The following is an 18042-nucleotide window of genomic DNA, read 5'->3' on the forward strand; positions in this document are numbered from 1 at the left end:
ACTCAGAAAATCTCCTGGAAAGCACGTGTTGTGTCCCTTCCCCATGCTCATGGGGAGGTCTAGAGAGAGCAGCAAGAAGCAAACCCCTCTGGGGAGGACATAGCCCTCAGGGTCACATAGCCTTGTTCCCTGAGAGGGGAACCCACCAAGTGATTGGGCTTGAAGCCGCATGTACCATGCCTGGTGCAGGCCACCAGCATTTATTGATAAGGGGGATGAGGAACAGGTTCCCCCCAGGGCTCAGAAGAAACCAGCTTCTTTTTCTACTGCTGCTGCTTCCACTTGGCCATGCTGTAGAAATCTTCCTTGGATTTCCCAGAGATATCTTGGAAGTCAGAATCTGAGAGATAGAACTGGAGGATGGGGAGAGAGTGGATGCAGGGACAGGGGTCACTGGAGCCCAGAATTCTATCCCACACAAAGTTGTCATCAGGGCACCAGACTCCCACATGTGTCTAGTGCCAAGGTCACTCCTCCAGCACAGTGCTAGATGCACTGGTGCTGCAGCAGTGAGTGACAGGGTCTGGGTGCTCACCTCCTTTCGGGCAGGGTCCACACCTGGGGGCAGGTCCTCAGCAGCCTGGTGCATCAGCCGTTCCCGGGGCAGATTCCCACTGACTGGTGAGCTGGTGTCACTGACACAGCTGCTGGCATTTGTCCTGGTGCTGGTGATCCTAGTACTTGTCCTGGGGCCCAACTCCAGCTCCTATGAGCTGTCCTGGGAGCCCTTGAGGACCAGCAAGGCTGAGGGACCTGCCCTCCTATTGCCTGGCCATTGGGATGGCCCAAAGTTGTTGATTTTCTGTCCAGAGAGGGGCTTCAGGCTGGGGTAGAGTGGAATAGGCAGCCCACAAAGAGGTCACACTGAACCCCCTCGCCTCTTGCCCCTGACTGCAGTGCTGCTGCCCACCATTGCCTGGCCCCTCCCGCTGTCCACCGTCATCCATGCCATCTGAGCCCAGACCACTGTGGGGGACATCCAGGGTTCCCAGTACTCACCGCTGTTATCTCAGAGATGGCAGACCCTGTTCCCAGGCTTCCCTCCATCACTTCTTCATGGGACTGGTCGTTCTAGGGGTAAGAATCAGGACAACTATCAGGACTGAGGCAGGAGGGGACCCACAAGGACTTGAGGATGAAAGTAGGTCTCCTTCATACGTGCTGGAGGCCCTTCACCAGAATGTACCCTCCCCCAAATTAGAGTGGGGCCGGACATTTCAGGCCTCACTCACCATCCACTTGTAGCAGTCCCAAGTGAAGAACCACCCTGTGAAGGTGGGAGGCTCATGGCCCTGCTTGACCAGCACAATGGGTACGGCCAGGTTCCTCCCTGCTGGATGAATCTTCAGGTATTCCCAGCCCCAGGCCACTGCCTCCTTCTGCTCACCTGAAGCTTTTCCAAGCCACAGGAAGACCTGGGACACAGAGAGGGGCTAACCTTGGGCAGGTGGACTGGCTGCCTGGAGCCAACCACCTCATCCACTTCCCTGTCTGTCAGGTGGCCTCAGATCCTTCATGCACATCCCTGGCCAACCAAACACAGCCAGCAAGCTGCCCACACAGGAATGTCACAGGCATGCATACACTCTGCAAAGCTTTACCAAGCCCCCTTGTGTGCCACGCACTGGGGATTCAACAGTGAAAAAACTAGGCAAAAATCCTTGCCCTTGTACAGCTTTCATGAGCAAATTACATGTTTGTCTAGGAGAAAGCAAAGAAGTAAAAGGTGAGGTACCTGACATGTTCAGGGAACAGCAAGGGAGCCATAGAGGCTGGAGCAGGAGCGAGGCGGATAGTGGGAGGAAATCAGGCCAGAGCTGGGCTGGCCAGGTCATGTGGGGCTTAGTAAGGGCTTGAGTTTTTCTCTGGGTTAGACGAGAGCCCACAGCCTCCTCACTAACTCCCAGTGCCACAGGCACAGCCCCACACAGGTGTACTGACACAGACACACACTCATGCGGCTACACACGAGACCGGTCACACTTGATTAGCAGTCACACACAACCAGCCAGTTTCACCACTGTAAAGTCACACAGAAACACAACTGCACAGATACAAACAGACCCACTCAGTCCCTCACACCCACAGCTGGTCACATGGTGTCCCCCTCCCCCACGGTCTGGTCAGTTATAACTAGTGTGGGCAGTTCCAGTCACTGGACCTCAGTCACGACAGTCACTGACAGTGTGACTGTGGTCAGTCTTACACACAGCCATATACACAGAGGCAAATGCGCAGTCACATAGACTCCTCACAGATACGTGGTCAGTCCTTCCACTGACAGTCACTCAACACTGACACGTGTTCAGCCACGGACGTGCAGTCACCTGGACTCACATGCAGTCTGAGCGTATGCAGACTACACATTTGGTCACAATCACCCGAGTTCCAGCTCACAGTCATAGGTTCTTGCAGTCTCGCTGCTGTCACACAGTGATACAGACTCATCCATGGTCTGCCGCTGCACAATTGCAGACAGCTGTGATGTTACACATCACACAGACTCACGGTCTTGTGTGCAGGATCAGGTGGCTAGACACACACCCAGTTGTATAAATACAGATACACCCCAGCCAGCCAAGAGTAGTTTCATTACCTCCTGCCAGGTGCCCAGGTCCTCTTGGCCAAAGAACACCACTTCTGTGAGGACCAGCAGCCCATCTGGCTTTGACACTCTTAACAGTCATGGCTGGAAACTGGAGGCCTCAGGGAACCTGGCCAGCGTGGGTAGCAAGGTTGTAAGGAGAGTCAAGGGTGCTGCTCCTCCACGGACTGAAGGGGTCCCCAGTCCAGGACAGGGAAGCAACTTCTCTGAGGTCTGACTTCTACCAAACCATAATTCCTCCAGGAGCACCCTGCTCCTCTCTGGTTTGCAGGGTCCCTTTCTGTCAACGGAGAAGGCAGATCAGGTGACCTGTCCAGCCCCAGCCAGCTTTGGCACAAGCTGCCCTGTAACTTTCCCAGTAACTGGCATTAGGAAAGGGGGTAGCTGGCTCAGCAGGTAGGTCCTGAGCTGCGCCCCCCCCCCCCACCACCACCACTTCTGGGATGGGAGGGTCCCCTGGACATACCCCTAACAGGAAGCTGGCTTCAGGTCCAGGGTAGAAGGAGGAAAGCTAGGCTGGGTGGGGCATAGTGGCACTGCGCTCAGGAGACTTGGGGAGGAGTGTGATGCAAAGTCTTAGGCTGCACAGACACAAGAGCGCCCTGACTCGCAGTTCCCCCTTCCCTGGAGCCCTCACTGCCTCTGGCCCTTTGCCTGGAACAGAGACAATGCAGGGAGTAGATTCTGCCAGCAGAGGGCAGTACTGTCCAGCTAGCCTGTGCATCCTGATCCAAGTTACCCAGGATGGCAGTGAAGTCTGGGCTTTGCTCCTGAGTCCTGGGGGTGGAGGGCTGGAGTCCTCGGTTCCTGTCATATCTCTCCAGCTCTTCATGCAACCCTAATTAGTGACCCACACTTTCTGGGCCTTGGTTGCTCCTCAAGGTAAAAACACTTTCCTCCCAAACCTGTTACCTCTTGCTGGGGTAGGGGGGTCCCGCCCTCTCAGCACCTCCCAGAAGTGGGGAGGCTCCTGACCCTCCAGAACAGTTTCCTTGTTATTTGCGGAGATGACAGTGACCGCCATCCTCACCATCTCACTTTGGTTACCGTTACAGCCCTGGCAAGCACAGAGCTGGATAAGCCCTGCAGGAGGCCTACTTTTAGCTCTATCCTACATCCCACCCTAAGCTGACACTGGGGCATGCATGAGCAAGGGATCTCCTTTCCTTCCCCACCGGCCCTCAGTTTCCCTCCCTGTTCCAGCTCACGGGATCTGGAAGCCTCTCTGGATCCCGAGTATGGATAGGACACCCCCACCCCCACTCCGGGGATTAGTGTTAATCATGGTGCATGCCAGAGACCAGAGAAAACTCCAGCAAAATAGACTAGGCCTCCCTCCTTCTCCCAAGAGACTTAGAAGGAGCATGCTTGATGTTCAAGGCAGGAAGAAGAGGAGGCACCTTCTGCCAAGCCCTAGGGGACTCCCAGGTCCACCTGTCACTTTCTTCCTTTAACCCCACTGGCCTATCCTTGGTTGAACGGGAAGCTTGCATCTGGTGGAGGGGACCCATCCCAGTCTGACACCACTGTCCCAGGTGTGAGTCAAATGGTCAGTGCTGCAGGTACCTTCCCAAACCCGAGGTAGCAAGTATCAGCTGTGACCAGCAAGAAGATGTCACTGGAGCTGAGGGATGAGGCCTGAGCTGCTACTTCTACGGTCTTGGTGTTGTGGCTCTCGGTGCCTTGTACATGGAAGAGCCTCGTGGTGGATGCTGGCTTCCCCCTCCCATTGTCTCCAGTGATCTCCTAGAAGAGGGCTGGGCCTTAGGCTAAGGCAAGGGCTCCTGAGAACCACCTCCCTATCCCATGGGGACCAATCGCCTCAGAGCTCAGAGTCCCATTGTCTTCTGGACTCTTTCTAAATGGATCCTTCACCCCATCTGGTCAGGATAGTTGCTCAGACCTTGAAGGTAGAACACATGACCTCTTTTGGCTTAACTTCCTGGCCTGTGGTCTTGCTTTGTGCATATCCCTGGGAGCAGGGAAAGAAACTCAGGTAGGGGTCACCCTAGGAGCATCCTGGCCTGGAACAAGCACCAGGACACCAGGGGCTGGAAAGCTGGGCTCCAGGCCTGAAGAGAAGGTACATAGCAAGTGGATGCAAGGCAACAGGCACATGGAAGACTGGTGAAGCTGCCACCACAGTGGCAGAGTGGACCCTACCCGGAAGACCACCAGCTGACCCTGGAAGATGGCAAGGAAGTGGGGGGGCTCACTGCTCATGGTCACATGCATCTGCAGCAGGGCTCCCTGGTACATGAGGTCCAGCTCCTCAGCATTGCAGATCAGTGCCTTGTCATCTGCAGTGGCCTGGTGGCCCTGTGGGAGTTGAAGGGTGACAGTCTGGTGCAGTTTACATATCCCATTCATTCTCAGATCCTAGTTCTTGGGCTTTAAGGTGTGCCCCACTTCCTCAGGTTAGCGCACCTGCCATAGGTACAGGATGTACTAGACGTGGTCTAGCTTCTGGTATGTGTAGAGGACAAGGTAGCAGCTGCCTGAGCTCAACTGGCCATGATGCTTGGGGTCCACAGGCTGCCTGGCTAGATTCTGGTTGCACCACATCTGAGGAGTAGAGGACCAGCGGCCACAGATGTCTCCTCTACCTGTCCTAGCCTGCCTGTCTGCACCAGCCAGAAAGCTCTCCTTGGCTCATAGGCATTTCTTATCTGTGTGGCCATCCACACAGGGCTCACCCCAGCTCTGTGCCCTCCCCATGCTTTGTGCTGGATCTGCAGGTGACCCTTCCCTCGTGGACCCCACACCGGTGCTGCCTGCATTCAACTAGGACTCTGAGTTTGTGTGTGGTACCTGGGTAGACAAGTGGTGAGGACTCTGGAGGCTGCAGGATGGCCCAACCCTTGTCCTATGTCCACCCCCAATCCTGACCCCACCAGCCACCGCCCTGGAGAGGAGCAGACAGGTCCCTCCACAGCTGCTCACTTCTCAGGCCAGGGCAGCAGGAGTGAGGCTAAAGTGAGGCCTAGGAGCTCTGGGGAAAATTCCCATCTTTCTTTTAAGTATCATTTTTTAAAAATGAAGCTTGCTTAAAGACTTGAAATGTAATCACTTCCTCAGAATTGTCAGTGTAATTTCTTGTTCCTGTGGGGTAGCCACACATGAGCCTTGTAGCCTGCAGACCCAAGACAAAATCCCTGGTCTGCACAGGTTGGCAGTAAGACCATGCTAGGCTTCAGTTTTTCCTACCTGCAAATGGGGATCACAGTGCCTACTGCACTTTGCCTCTGCAGGCAGGGACACAATGCCTGGGCATCCGTTAGCCATGCACAGCCTGAGAGCTTCTCAAGAGAACTCCAGACTAGGGCATCTAAAACCCTGACTTTATCAGAAGAGGCTAACCCAGACAACATACCAACCAAGAGTGTCACTTAGCTGGCAGTCAGGCCTCCTGGCTCAGGCCCTCTCTGCTTGCCATGCATCTGCCTTTGGGCTCGAAGCCTCCCTTACTTCTCCATTTTCCTGCCTCTCTCTCCCTGTCTATCCTCTCTCTCTCCTGATCCCCTATTCCTCTCTGTATACCCTCATTTCTCCCTTCTCTTCCTCCACCCTATCTCCTTCTACCCTCTCTGTCTTCTCCCTTCTTGCTGCCTTCGAAGTCTCTTTACCCATCCACTCCCATCCCATCTTCCTCTCTCCCTGTATTTCCCCCTTGCCCTTTCTCTTCCTCCTCTCTAGATTTCTTCCTACTTACCACCTCTGTCCATCCATATTGGGGCAAATGCAGAAGGAAGCTTGTATTTCTCTGACCTCAACTTGAGAACTGGGACCCAGTGGTTCTCTTCCCATAATCACACAGCCCTGAGGCCAGATGGGACCTGACCTCATTTTATGGAGTTATGGTCTCATATTATGGGCCTCAGTTTCTGTCCCTGTTTCATGGATTTTAAAACTGAGGCCTTAAGGAATTAAGGGCTCTACCTACAGGTCAGCCAACAAGCCAGGGTACAACTTACTGTATGGAGACTGGGAGTGGACCCCAACCCTGCAGCTTCTGGATACTGGTTTGAAACCATATGAATGGTTGACAATTTATGACAGTTTGTGTGTTGGCAGCTGAATGTGGGGTGCTGTGAGAGATTATGTGTTGGTGTGTCCCCATGGGTTGATGGTTGTATGTGACTGTGCACATGTGTGATGTAGTATTGTGCAATTTCAGCTTGCAGTTATGCATCTGCTTGTGGCTGCACAATTACAAGGTGTATCTGTGTCCGTGTTGTCACTTGTACAGGTTTGTTATACATATGATAACAGGGCAGTTACGTGCCCGAGTGTTATTCTGTGTTGTGTGTCTGTGCAGTCACAGACTGTGAGTGAGTGGTTGTGACTGTGAATGACTAGGCACGACTAGGTATGGGCCAGCTGTTAGGGAGTGTGTATGTACACGTGTCCCATAGATGTCCCCAGTTGTGTGTGGATGTGCACGTGGGCGTCCCAGTCGTGTTAGATAGCTGCCATGCCTGCCTACCCCTCTGCACACATCTCCCCCATTAAGCCAGTGCCCCTTACCTCTACCTTCCCAGAGCCGTCGTCCACCATCCTGATCTGGGCCGCTAGTTCAGGCTGGCTGTGTAGCTTTCCCACATCCAGCTTTACCTGGATCAATTTACCTGAAGGTGGGAGGGAGGTTAGTGGTGCTTCCAGCTCTCGTCTCCGCCCCGCCCACTCGTCACCTTCCCTCTGACACTCTGGGACCCGCCCCGCTCGGTCCACACCCCTTAATTGGCCAGCATAGGTTCTTGGCCCCACTCCGGCCAAGCTCCGCCCCTCCTCCGCCAGCGTCGCGCGCGGGTTCCTGCCAGGCCCCGCCCCAGCTGCTAGGCTCCTCCCCCTCCACCCAAGCCCCTCCCGCCCGTCTCGCTCTTTCCCAAGTGCTCACTTGTCCCGCCAGGCTTTTTCCTGCCCAGATCTTTAGACCACGTCCGGAGGAGCTGCATGAACGCGGCCGGCTCGGCGCCGTCGTTCACCACCTCCACGCTAGTGCAGTTTGGGTACCCCTTGGCCTTGATGAAGCCCTGGGACGGGAGCTGTTGTCACACCTGCGGCTCTAGGGCCCTCTGCTTCGCTCCGTCCCCCGGGACTTCCTGCTCAGACTGCCTGAACTGGCAAGCTCAGAGAAATGTTAATTAACCAAGCTCAGGACACATTTAACAGCCGATGCTGTAACTACTGACTTCTCTAAGGTCCCTGAGGGCCCTCTCAGTCCTAGCCTGGGGAAGAGCCGACTATGACAATCCCCGCGGACCCGATCAGAGCCCCCTCAGCACCTCACCTCCAAAAGAGGGGGGGGCTCCTCCAGAAGCCTCCCCAGCCATATCCCCCTTACAGATATGGTGTTTCAGGTGCCACCTGGTCTCTCTCTGTCAGGGATCCTAGGGCAGGATTAGGCATTTCTGACCCCAGGGCAGGGCTCCCTCCCCTCTGAGACCCCAGGGTGTCACGTTCCCCAACTCAAACTGCAGGGGAGGCCCCAGGGCAGGCTACTCCCTGCCAAAATTCAGGGTAGGCTGCTTCCCTAATCAGCCCCCAGGACATGCTGTGTCCTTCTCAGACAGAGCCCTGGGGCCTCACCACAGCCCTGCTAAAGGCAGCCATTTTCTCCAGGAGGCTGGACCTGCGCCGCTGCCATATGTAGATCTTGAAGCCACACCGGTCCAGTATGTAGCAGTCCTAGGAGCGAGGGTGGGACTGGTCAGTAGGGGTTCAGACTGGGACTGCCGTTACAGGGTGGGGATGCATGAGGGGCCTGGGGCCAGGCCTTCCTCACCCTCTGAAGTAGGTCCTGGGTCAGTGGGCAGATCGCCAATTCTTGGACTACCAGGTCCTTGCCCCTCTCATAGACACTGGGAGACAGGCATGTAGGTTTGGGCTAATCAGCCCTTTCCTGGATTGTCTCTTCCCCAGCCCCCTTTAATACTTCCATATCTCTAGAGACAGAAGTGTGGGGCTAGAACCCTGATTTGTTGCCTTGCTGAGTAGCCTTAAATGCCTTCTTGACCCCCACAGGGCCTTAGTCCACCTTCTGTACAGGGGTCTCAGGAAGGCTGCCACACATCATGCAAAACACAGTCTAGGCCAGGGATTTAGCTCGGTGGTGCCTCACTTGCCTTGCAAGCTCAAGGTCCTGAGTTCGATCCCCGGTTCCAAAAAAAAAAAACACAGGCTGGGCCCAAGGTCCCACCTGATCCATCCCAGAAACCCACCTGATTTTTCTGAAGGGCCTTCTAGAGATGCTGTTATTGCAGTAATGATGGACAAGCAGTCCTGCACTGTCCCACCCAGCCTTTCTTCCCCCAATCCTGGTCACTGATAGAGTCGGACATTGGCCTTCTGCAGCTGGTTGATAGTCTTGTTGGGCATAGCAGCCTGCAGGCTGCCAACTCGGCAGCCCAGCACAGCTTCCATGATCTGCATGAGGTCACTGGCTTCAGCCTCATCATTCACCACACCAATCTGTGCACAACCACCACTCTCCCTGTCCCGGATGCTGCAGGTCAAGGCCAGGCCCTGGGGGAGAGGACCTGCAGTCAGGGCTTCCCAGGCATCCTCTCAGCCTCTCAGACAGCCCATCCCAGATCCTTTCTGTCACTATTCAGCTTACAGAAGCAGGAAAGGAGGGAAGGGAAAGCTGGTGTTCCCTAATTCCGGCATCCAGGATGCTACGACCAGTGCAAGATTGAACTCAACTTGTACCTAGTAGGTGCTTTCTGAGTTGTGGTGGAGGGCCCAGCCCATGTCTTGGGGTGGCCAGAGGATGGGCATCTGGAGGACCATGCCTCTCCTCAGGCCATGTGCAACCAGTTCCCAGGGAAGACACTGACCCGCAGAAATGCTGGTCTCCGGCCCATTCCACTGGATCATCACTTTGCCCAGGTCCAACAGGAAGATGTCACCCTTACTGAAGCTGTTCCAGGACAGCTCCACCTGCCAGACCCAAGGAGGGACAGAGAGGGAAACAGGTGTATACCTCTAGCACTCCTTAGAGGGGAGCACAGCTGGAGTGTGTCACTGGTGTGCATGAAACTGTTGTGTAACAAGGTGTATGTGCGACCGTGAAGTCACCTGTCACAACGTGGAGGCATATGTCTGTGTAACCACATGTGACCTTGAGGATCATTTTGTGTTGCTGCATACAACTCTCAGCATGTGTGACTGGAGGTAATGCAGGTCTGTCACTGTACATATATACATGTGTGTGCATGTAGTGGGGTGTATGTATCTGCTTATCTGTGTACATATTCACACACATATCCGATATGAACACGTGTGTGCTCATCATGACAATATATGTGTGCCTCTGTGGGAACAGTGTACACCTATGGATAAGTGTAGTTATGCAAACAGAGACACTTTTGAGGACAAGAGGGGGCACTTCAATTATGCCAGGATAATAGGCAAAGGCTTGGGGTTGCATGTGTCCCTGCATGACCAGAGATGTATGGTCACTGGACTGTGGGTGACAGTGCAGAGCCTCTAGGGGACTGTCTGCATGTCACAGGGCTGCCAAATGCTGTGTGGGCTGTAATATGCACAACCGAAGGGTCACAATCTACATCGTGGACACTGTACACCTGAATGGTCTTTACACCAGATTCAGGCCAGATGGCAGCAGCATGTCTTGCTCTAACATTATCAGAATCTTCTATTAATTTCCTGACAGTTGGAAGTATGAGGCACTCTGTGCTAATTTGTACAAGAGCATTTCATGGACCAGAGAAACCCCTGGGATGATAGAAACCAACAGTGAGGGCATGAAGGTGACACTGATAATGTGTGTGAGAACTGTGCACTTCCTCCCCAAATATGCTGCCTCCTCTTCTCCTGCTTAAAAGGGCCAGGTGTAAAATCTTTTCTGCCTCACTTACCCAACTGGTTAATGTGCCAGGGAGACAGAAGAGGAAACAGAAAGTCCAGGGAGCAATGGCAGAGATGGGCCGAGAAGCCTGGCTCTGCCTTTTCTCTTCTCCTTAGTCAAGATAGGCCACCTGGGAGCAATGATGGCTCTGCCCTCAATACTGCCCACCAACTTCCACACTTCGTCATACTTCATTCACCACACTCCGCCCAAGCTCAGTCCACACGTCAGTGACATCCTTGGTGGCCCTCACCTGGGTAGCAGACACATGCTTCCTCCCTATGATGTGCAGCAGTCTCTGGATATTGTACATATTGGTCTCCACATGCTTGAGGTCAGGTCCTGGGCCTCCCTCCCTGTAGCTGAGGAGGGAACAGGGTCCCATGTAGAAATACACACTGCCATGTTCAGGAATGGGTATAATATGCACATGCAACGCAATATATGCAATACGCACATATATGCATGGGGGATACCATGTGCCTGTTAAATACATGCATTTGAATAGATTTGAATGCACGTATGTGTAAATACATGGGTGCACACATGAGGCATGAATATGCATTTGTTTATCCATGTGTAGAGATATGGACACAAGCACATATACATACATTTAGTGTATATATGTTTACCCATGTGAATCCAGACATGAATACATAGAAGAAGGTAACAGCATATATGTGTGTGGCTGAGCATGAACATTCATGTATGTAATGTAAGTGTGCCCATCGTCAGGTAGACATGTATAAGGGATGGTGTGTGTTCCTGTATGTGCACATATACTTGTGTCTTGTGTGTATGTGTTCCTGTGTACACTATTTGAACATATTAGGCCTAACTACACAAAACAGAAATGATCAAAATATACTGCAATTTTTAATTTTAAAAAATTTGAAGCAATTTACAGTAAAGACATATTTCCACCAGAATAGAAATATAAAAGCAATTTCAATGCAGGATTGGTGTCCACTCCTAGGCCCAGTAAGTCACCAATTTATGAACAGGTTCCATTCCAGGAGAACGTTTGTAAGTCAAATTCATTTGTAAGTCTGACAAAGTGAGTCTTCTACACCTTTAAACACACATATACAATGCATATTGGTTTGCACTTCCTAGCGGTCCCCTCCACATCACCACTGCTTTCCCTCTTGCTTCTGGACATCCTGGGCTCTGACTGGGTACTGTACAGTATTGCATTGTACACAGCAGGACAACTGTGACAATGTCCAGCAGACATGTGAGCAACTTCTATGATTTGTTCACATCTACGAATGTTTCTAATGCAGGTCTCTTCATGCCTGTGAACGTTCACAACTCAAATGTTCATAAATTGGAGACTTACTGTACATACTCAAGAGAAATGAAAGAATTTGTCTACAAAAACCTGTATGCAAATGCTTGTAACAGCATTATCAATAACAGCTAAAATGTGGAAACAACCCAAATGCCCATTAAGTGATAAATAGATAAATAAACATGGTATATCAGTACAATGAAATATTGTTTGATAACAAAAAATTAAGTTAATAAAACATTCTACAGAACAAATAAACCTTGAAAACAGAATACTAAAGGAAAAAACCATACAAGACCACACTTTGGACGGTTCCATTTAGAAGACATGTCCAGAATAGACAAATGCATAGTCACAGAGTAGACTAGTCGTCACCTAAGGCAAGGGGAAGAGGAGTGCTGGAGGGAAATGGACATGACTGCTAAAATGTTTGGGGATTCTTCTTAGGGTGATGAAAATTGCTAAAACTGATTGTGGTGATGGCTGCACAAGTTGTCTGCTGTGCAAGCGCAAGGACCCGAGTTCGATCCCAGGTACCAAAAAAAAAAAAAAAAAAAAAAAAAGAATCACTGAATTGCATACTTAAAATAGGTGGATTGTATGGTATATGAGTTGTATCTCAACCAGTTCCCCCCACACACACACATCGCATTTAGTAAATGAGGGATAGTCACCCCACAACAGCCCCTCATAAGCACTGACTCTGCCCCTCTGTCCTTTCCTTCCCACCTGCACTCACATGACTCCAGCATGGAAATAGCTGTGGAAACAGTCAGACTCATGGCCCTGTGCTTCTCGATGCTGCACCATCTGGTCACCCAGTGCCTCTTGCAGGCACTGCATGAAGGCACCTGCAGCTCCCTTGGTCTCCACACTTGCCTCCTTTCCAATCCAGTAGTGCAGTTATCTAGATACTTCCTGTGTGGCCTTTGGACGCTGGGGAACCTAGGGTTCAGGTGTTTGTGTATATGGGGGCGGGCAGAGGAGTAGGGGTGGAGAAAGGGCCCAGGCACCAATACCCGGAGGGAAAAAAGGCTGAGGATTTCCAGAGGGTCACTGAGGAGACATGAAACAGGTGCTTTCTCCGACAGGAGATGATGAAGAGCAGAGCTCAGCAGCCACAAGGCCGCAGCCCACTGTCAAATGTGATTCTAGGGCTCTCTACTTGCGTCTCCCCAGGGCAGAACTTATGTCTGCACCTTGGTCTCCCATGCTGGGCCATGTCACACCCTCAAGACAGACTCCCTCCCTAAGTGACTCACAAGGAGGATGATATAGCAGTGCTCCTCAAAGAAGTTCCCATAAGCCCTCTCAGGTACTGGCACCATCTTCAGGTTCTGGGAGAAGAGGGCACCCAGTGACAACTCAGAGATTCCTGTACCCATGACCCCCACATGGAGGCGGGGGAGGAGGGAGCATTGAGTTGGGGGTGTGAGAAGCCAAGTTTCAGTGACCCCACACTCTTCCAGGTCACCAGCTGGGCTGTCTGATTGTGGTCCTCACCTCAGTGATCCATATGTGGAGCTCTCTTTGGCTGTCAATGGCTGGGAGGTCTTTGTTAACGTTCATTCTAGGCCAAGCAGGAATGAGGTGGGAAACAGAGAACAAGAGCCACAGTCCTTAGGTTGGAAGCCAACCCATGGCCACCTGTACTCTGGGCTTGCCACAAGAATTCTCCCCACCTGCAGCTCTCTATAGTCTAAAATCTATAGTTTACATTTAGGATGTCCAACAGAAGTCTGTTTGTGTGGTTGGAAGGTGAATGGCTCATGGGGGTGCTATAGTCATCAGTGCATTAGTCCATAGATGAGTTCAGCAGTTGAGTGTGCTGTTAAGAGTTGGTCATGCTTTCTAGAGGAATGACCTGGAAGGGTGTATCTCCCTCCCCTGCTCCTCCCTTCTCTCTCTGCTTCCTGACCACCACAGTGTGAGCAGATTTTCCTTTGCGTCAGGCCCTTCCACCATGTCATTTCTGCATTTGAACCTGACAACCATGGACTGAAACTTCTGAAACTGTGAGCCAAAATAAATCTGTCCTCCTTTACGTTATGAGGGTCAGGAATTGTGCTCCTGTGATAAGAAAGTGTTTAAGACATTCATAGAACATGACTTTCATTAGGAAGGCTCTGTAAATGTGCCCATGTCAAGAAACCAGGCTAGGTACTGAGGATCAGCCTGTAGAGGTTTGCAACTAGGGACCTAGTTTGTCTGTAGATATGCTCTTAAATCAGAGCTGACATCTCTGGACAGGGGCAGGCATGGAAGCCAGCAACACTGCAAACAGACAGGGAGTTAGAAACAGGCTATGCAGACAAACACAGGATCTGCAGTCAAGAACAGTCACTGTGGACAGTGGTAGTGTAGCAGACTGGCAAAGTCTATATCAAAATGAACAGATCCAGCAGGCAGAGACGGGTTCTGCACACAGGGACAGCCTCTTGAAATGGGACTCAATCCTGCAAAGATAGGTTCTGCACTCAAGGGTTGAGCTGCAAATAGACATAGGTCTTCCAAAGTTAGGATCAGCCTGTGTAAACAAATACAGAACCCACAGAGTGTGACAGGCTATGTAGACAGAAAAAGGCTCTGCAAACAGGCTTTGGCTTTGCAGACATGGATAGCTTCCCCAATTGCAACTGGTTCAGGTTCTTCTGATGAAAATGAATTCTGTCAACAGAGACCATCTGCGTGTACAAGGACAGCCTATGCCAACAAACACAAGTGCCACCAAGGGAAATTCAGACAGTCTTGGCAGGCAAGTGAAGACTGTGAACATGGCTGAAGGGTCTGCAAACAGTCACAGGTTCTGCAGGCAGGTAGGAGACTTACAGACTGGGAAAGGTTCTGCAAAGGTGGACAGGGACAAGACCTTATGACAGGGATTCTGCATAAGAGATAGACTCTGCAGATATGGACAGATATGTATGTAAACAACCTGTGCAAATAGGTGCTACATCTTGGCCAGTGAAAGCACACCAAGACAGAGGCAGGCTCTTGAACTAGCCAAAGGCTCTGTAGACATGGACTGACTCTATATGCACAATAGCTTCTGTAAATAGACTCAATTCTTGGGAGTCTGGGAGATGGGAACAGGCCAGAAAAACAACCATGATCTTTGTATTTGGGCTGTGAAAAGACACAGACCTTCTAAACAGAAAATTCACAGATAGGCTATTTTCAGATAGGAAAAGGTTTTACAAGCCTACATGGGTTTTCCAAGTGGACAGACTCTGGTCACAGTGATGGCTTCTCCAAAGAAGAAGAAGATCTGACGAATGAGCAGCATGGAGGTCAGTTGTGTGTGCAAGTATACTTGCTCCACACATGGGCAAGATTGTGAAGTAGGGCTGGAGAGCTGTAGGGCCTGCAAACAAAGACAGGCTTTCAATACGAAGGCAAACTTGGAAACAGGTAAAAGCTTTGTAAATAAGGACAGTCTCTGCTAACAGATGCACATACAAATGGAATAGAGTATACAGCCAGGCAAAAGCTCTGCAAATGGAGATGTACTCTACGGGAAGATCCCAGTGCTCCCAAATAGACACAGGCCCCTCTGACAATGATAAACTCTTCACTGGAACAAACCCTACAAGCAGACACAGGGAAATTTCTACCCAAGGGAATTTCAATAAGCTGTACAAACGGGCAAATGTCCTATAAAATGCCACAGGTGCTACACAGGCTGCAGATAAAAGAGAGAAGAGGCTGTGCCATCAGGAACACAGTCTGGAGACAGAAACATTCATTGGAAAGGAAACAGGTTCTGCTGACAGGGATAGGTACTGTAAACAGAAAACTGCTTGGCAAACAGTGAAATGTCTTTAGGTAGAAAGAGATGTCCCAGACCAAGACACCAGACAAGCTCTATAGAAAGCGATAGCTGTGCACGCAGGCAGCTGCCACAAAATAAAGCAAATTTATACACAAAGCAAGAGGGACAAACTGTTTAAAGAGACCTAGACTCTAAAAATAGCTACAGGCTCCAAGCAAAACCAGCCAGACTCTGCAGACAAGACATAAACCTGGGTCGACTCCACACACACGAGGACTGTCTCTGAACACCATGGTAAATCTGACAGCAAGCAGCAGGCTCAGCAGTCCCAAGTTCTGGGCAGAGGAGGCATGAGGACCTTGATGGGTTCTTGAGACAGGGCTGAACTCTATACACACAGGCTCTGTAAACAGCCATGGGCTTTGCAAACAGAGACTTAGCTTGAGTTTGTGCTCTGTGGTTCTGAGTGTGCAGGGAGGGAAAGAAACATGGAACGAACACTATCTGGGGAAGTCAGGGACTCTCAGGTCTGTTGATTTTTTTTCACCTCAGCATCTCATGCTCAACTACCTAAGGCTTCCCTGCATCACTCTTTCATGAACACGTGTGAGGTTCTTTCTACAACTAACCCAAATTCTTCCAGGTAGTTAGAGCTGCAGGTGGTTATCACAGCACACAGCTGCCTCCCCCTGCACCCCATGAAAACTATGAATGTTGGTTTTGGTGTCCCACACCAAGCAGAAGATTACTGAAGGCAGGGAAGTCTCTCTGTCTCTGTCTCTATCTCTGTCTCTAACTCTGTCTCTGCATCTCTCTCTCTCCCTCTCTCTCTCTCTCCCTTCTCTCTCCTCCCTCCCTCCGTCTCTCACTTCCCTTGCTGTCAGCACTGGGATTGAACCCAGTACTGAGCTACTCCCCCATCCTTTTTTATGTTTTCTAAATTTTGAGACAGGCTGGGCTCAAACTTTCCATCCTCCTGCCTCAGCCTTCCAGAGTGGTGGGATTACATACATGCACTAGTAAATGGTTGCTGAAAAGCATGTTGCCCTGTGACCAACTGAGTGAACAGCAGTGGAGAAGGGAGTTACCCATACACTCTGACTGCACCTACCATGCTCCTAACAGTTAATGGCTCACTGGTGTGACAGGCAGATACAGTGGCCACAAAACGGCGATCTAAAGCAACAGAAAGTCTGATGCCATGATAGTGGGTAGTGACATAAGATGGTGACCCTGCAGCAGAACACTGAAGGACAAGCAGAAACAATGACCAGTGGCAAGGACCAAGAACTAGGCAGGAAGTGACTTGAGGTATAGACAGACAGGGGCTGTGGGATATAACTCATGTTCGGCAGCCTCAGGTGACAGGAAGACCACGGACTAGCTTTGGGATAGTGAAAGTGAGGGTCCATGTGGGATAGGAAAGTTAAACTGGAAGCCAGAAAGTTGGGACTAAGCTAGTTTCACTGGGAGGGGGCAGCATAACCCCTAGGAGGCTGGGAAGGTGTCCCATGTCTAGTTTCATCCTGGGAAGCCAGACTCTCAGGCTGCCAGGGCTGAGGCCCCATTTCCAAGTCTCTGTGTTCACTGTTTCCAACTGGGTTTGAGGGCAGTTGGGGGAAAGGGATGTTCAAAGAGTGGGAGTGCCCTGTCTCCCCTAACACCCTCTTGTTTCCTCCAGGCTGTCCATTTCTCCTCAGGGGCCTGGCCCTTCCCCTGAGCACCTGTCCCAGACCCACAAGCCCTCCCACCCACCAATGTGTCCCCTTTCCCTTGTGGACTCCCTTCTGTAGCCTCCTCTAGCGGGGACCTCCACCCTGTGTCTTCTCTCTCTCTCCTGGAAGCCTCTTTTCTTCCCTAGGGCCCATTTCTCCCAAGTGCCCCCTTTCTCTTCCAGTGCCCCTTCTCTCCCTGTGGCCCCCCTTCCCAGGCTCCTCCTCCTCCTCTAGCCTCTCCCTCCTCTCACCTAGGTTTTCCTCTCCCCACCAGGTGCTCCCTTCCTCCTCTGAAGGGCCCCTTCACCCTCCAAGAGCCCCTTCCTGACCCCAGGTGCCCCTCTTTCTCTGCAGTGAGCCCTGCCTTACTTCCTCCTCAGGTACCTGCACAGTGCCCGTCGTGATGTTACTATGCTCAACTTCCAGTGAGGAGAGAGGGGGCTGCCAGCGGGAGGGGGAGGAAAAGGGGGGCTGGGGAGGGGGCTCAGCCACACAGACTCTGAGTATGACAGTCACACAAGCTCTGGCTTTCTTCTTCTTGGGCCGGCAACCACAAGTGCCCAACCCCCACCAGTCCTCTTACCTTCCGAGCTGCTGTAGGTCCCCCGCTTCTGCCAGCCTCTGCTCTGTAATGCTGAGCCTGGGACTCTGTGCCTCCCACCCTGGGCATGGAACAGCCCTCTCCTCCTCACTGGTTCGGTTCCCAGCCCCCTCTTGCTCAGGCCTACCTGCTGGAACCTGCTCCTGTGCCTTTGCCCTGCCTGTGGGCGGTGCTGGGCCTGG

General features: G+C 51.7%; 1 protein-coding gene across 1 annotated transcript; it reads right to left on the reverse strand.

Annotated features, from left to right (window-relative positions):
* Positions 1-200: 200 nt before the first annotated feature.
* Vill (villin like) lies at positions 201-17303 on the reverse strand. Its single transcript, XM_087181086.1, is given in 19 exon segments — positions 201-353; positions 536-802; positions 1000-1071; positions 1233-1415; positions 2597-2714; positions 3511-3662; positions 4172-4351; positions 4769-4924; positions 5033-5170; positions 7133-7233; positions 7503-7638; positions 8195-8293; positions 8391-8466; positions 8931-9144; positions 9445-9547; positions 10732-10840; positions 12512-12717; positions 13035-13109; positions 13276-17303. Coding segments are annotated over 19 exon segments (2604 nt in total). The 5' UTR covers positions 13342-17303.
* Between the last annotated feature and the right edge of the window lie 739 nt (positions 17304-18042).

Source organism: Heterocephalus glaber, unplaced genomic scaffold (assembly GCF_053883595.1).
Source record: "Heterocephalus glaber isolate CG9 unplaced genomic scaffold, H.glaber_assembly_v1.0 deba00001472, whole genome shotgun sequence".
In the NCBI taxonomy this organism is placed as follows: Eukaryota; Metazoa; Chordata; class Mammalia; order Rodentia; family Bathyergidae; genus Heterocephalus; species Heterocephalus glaber.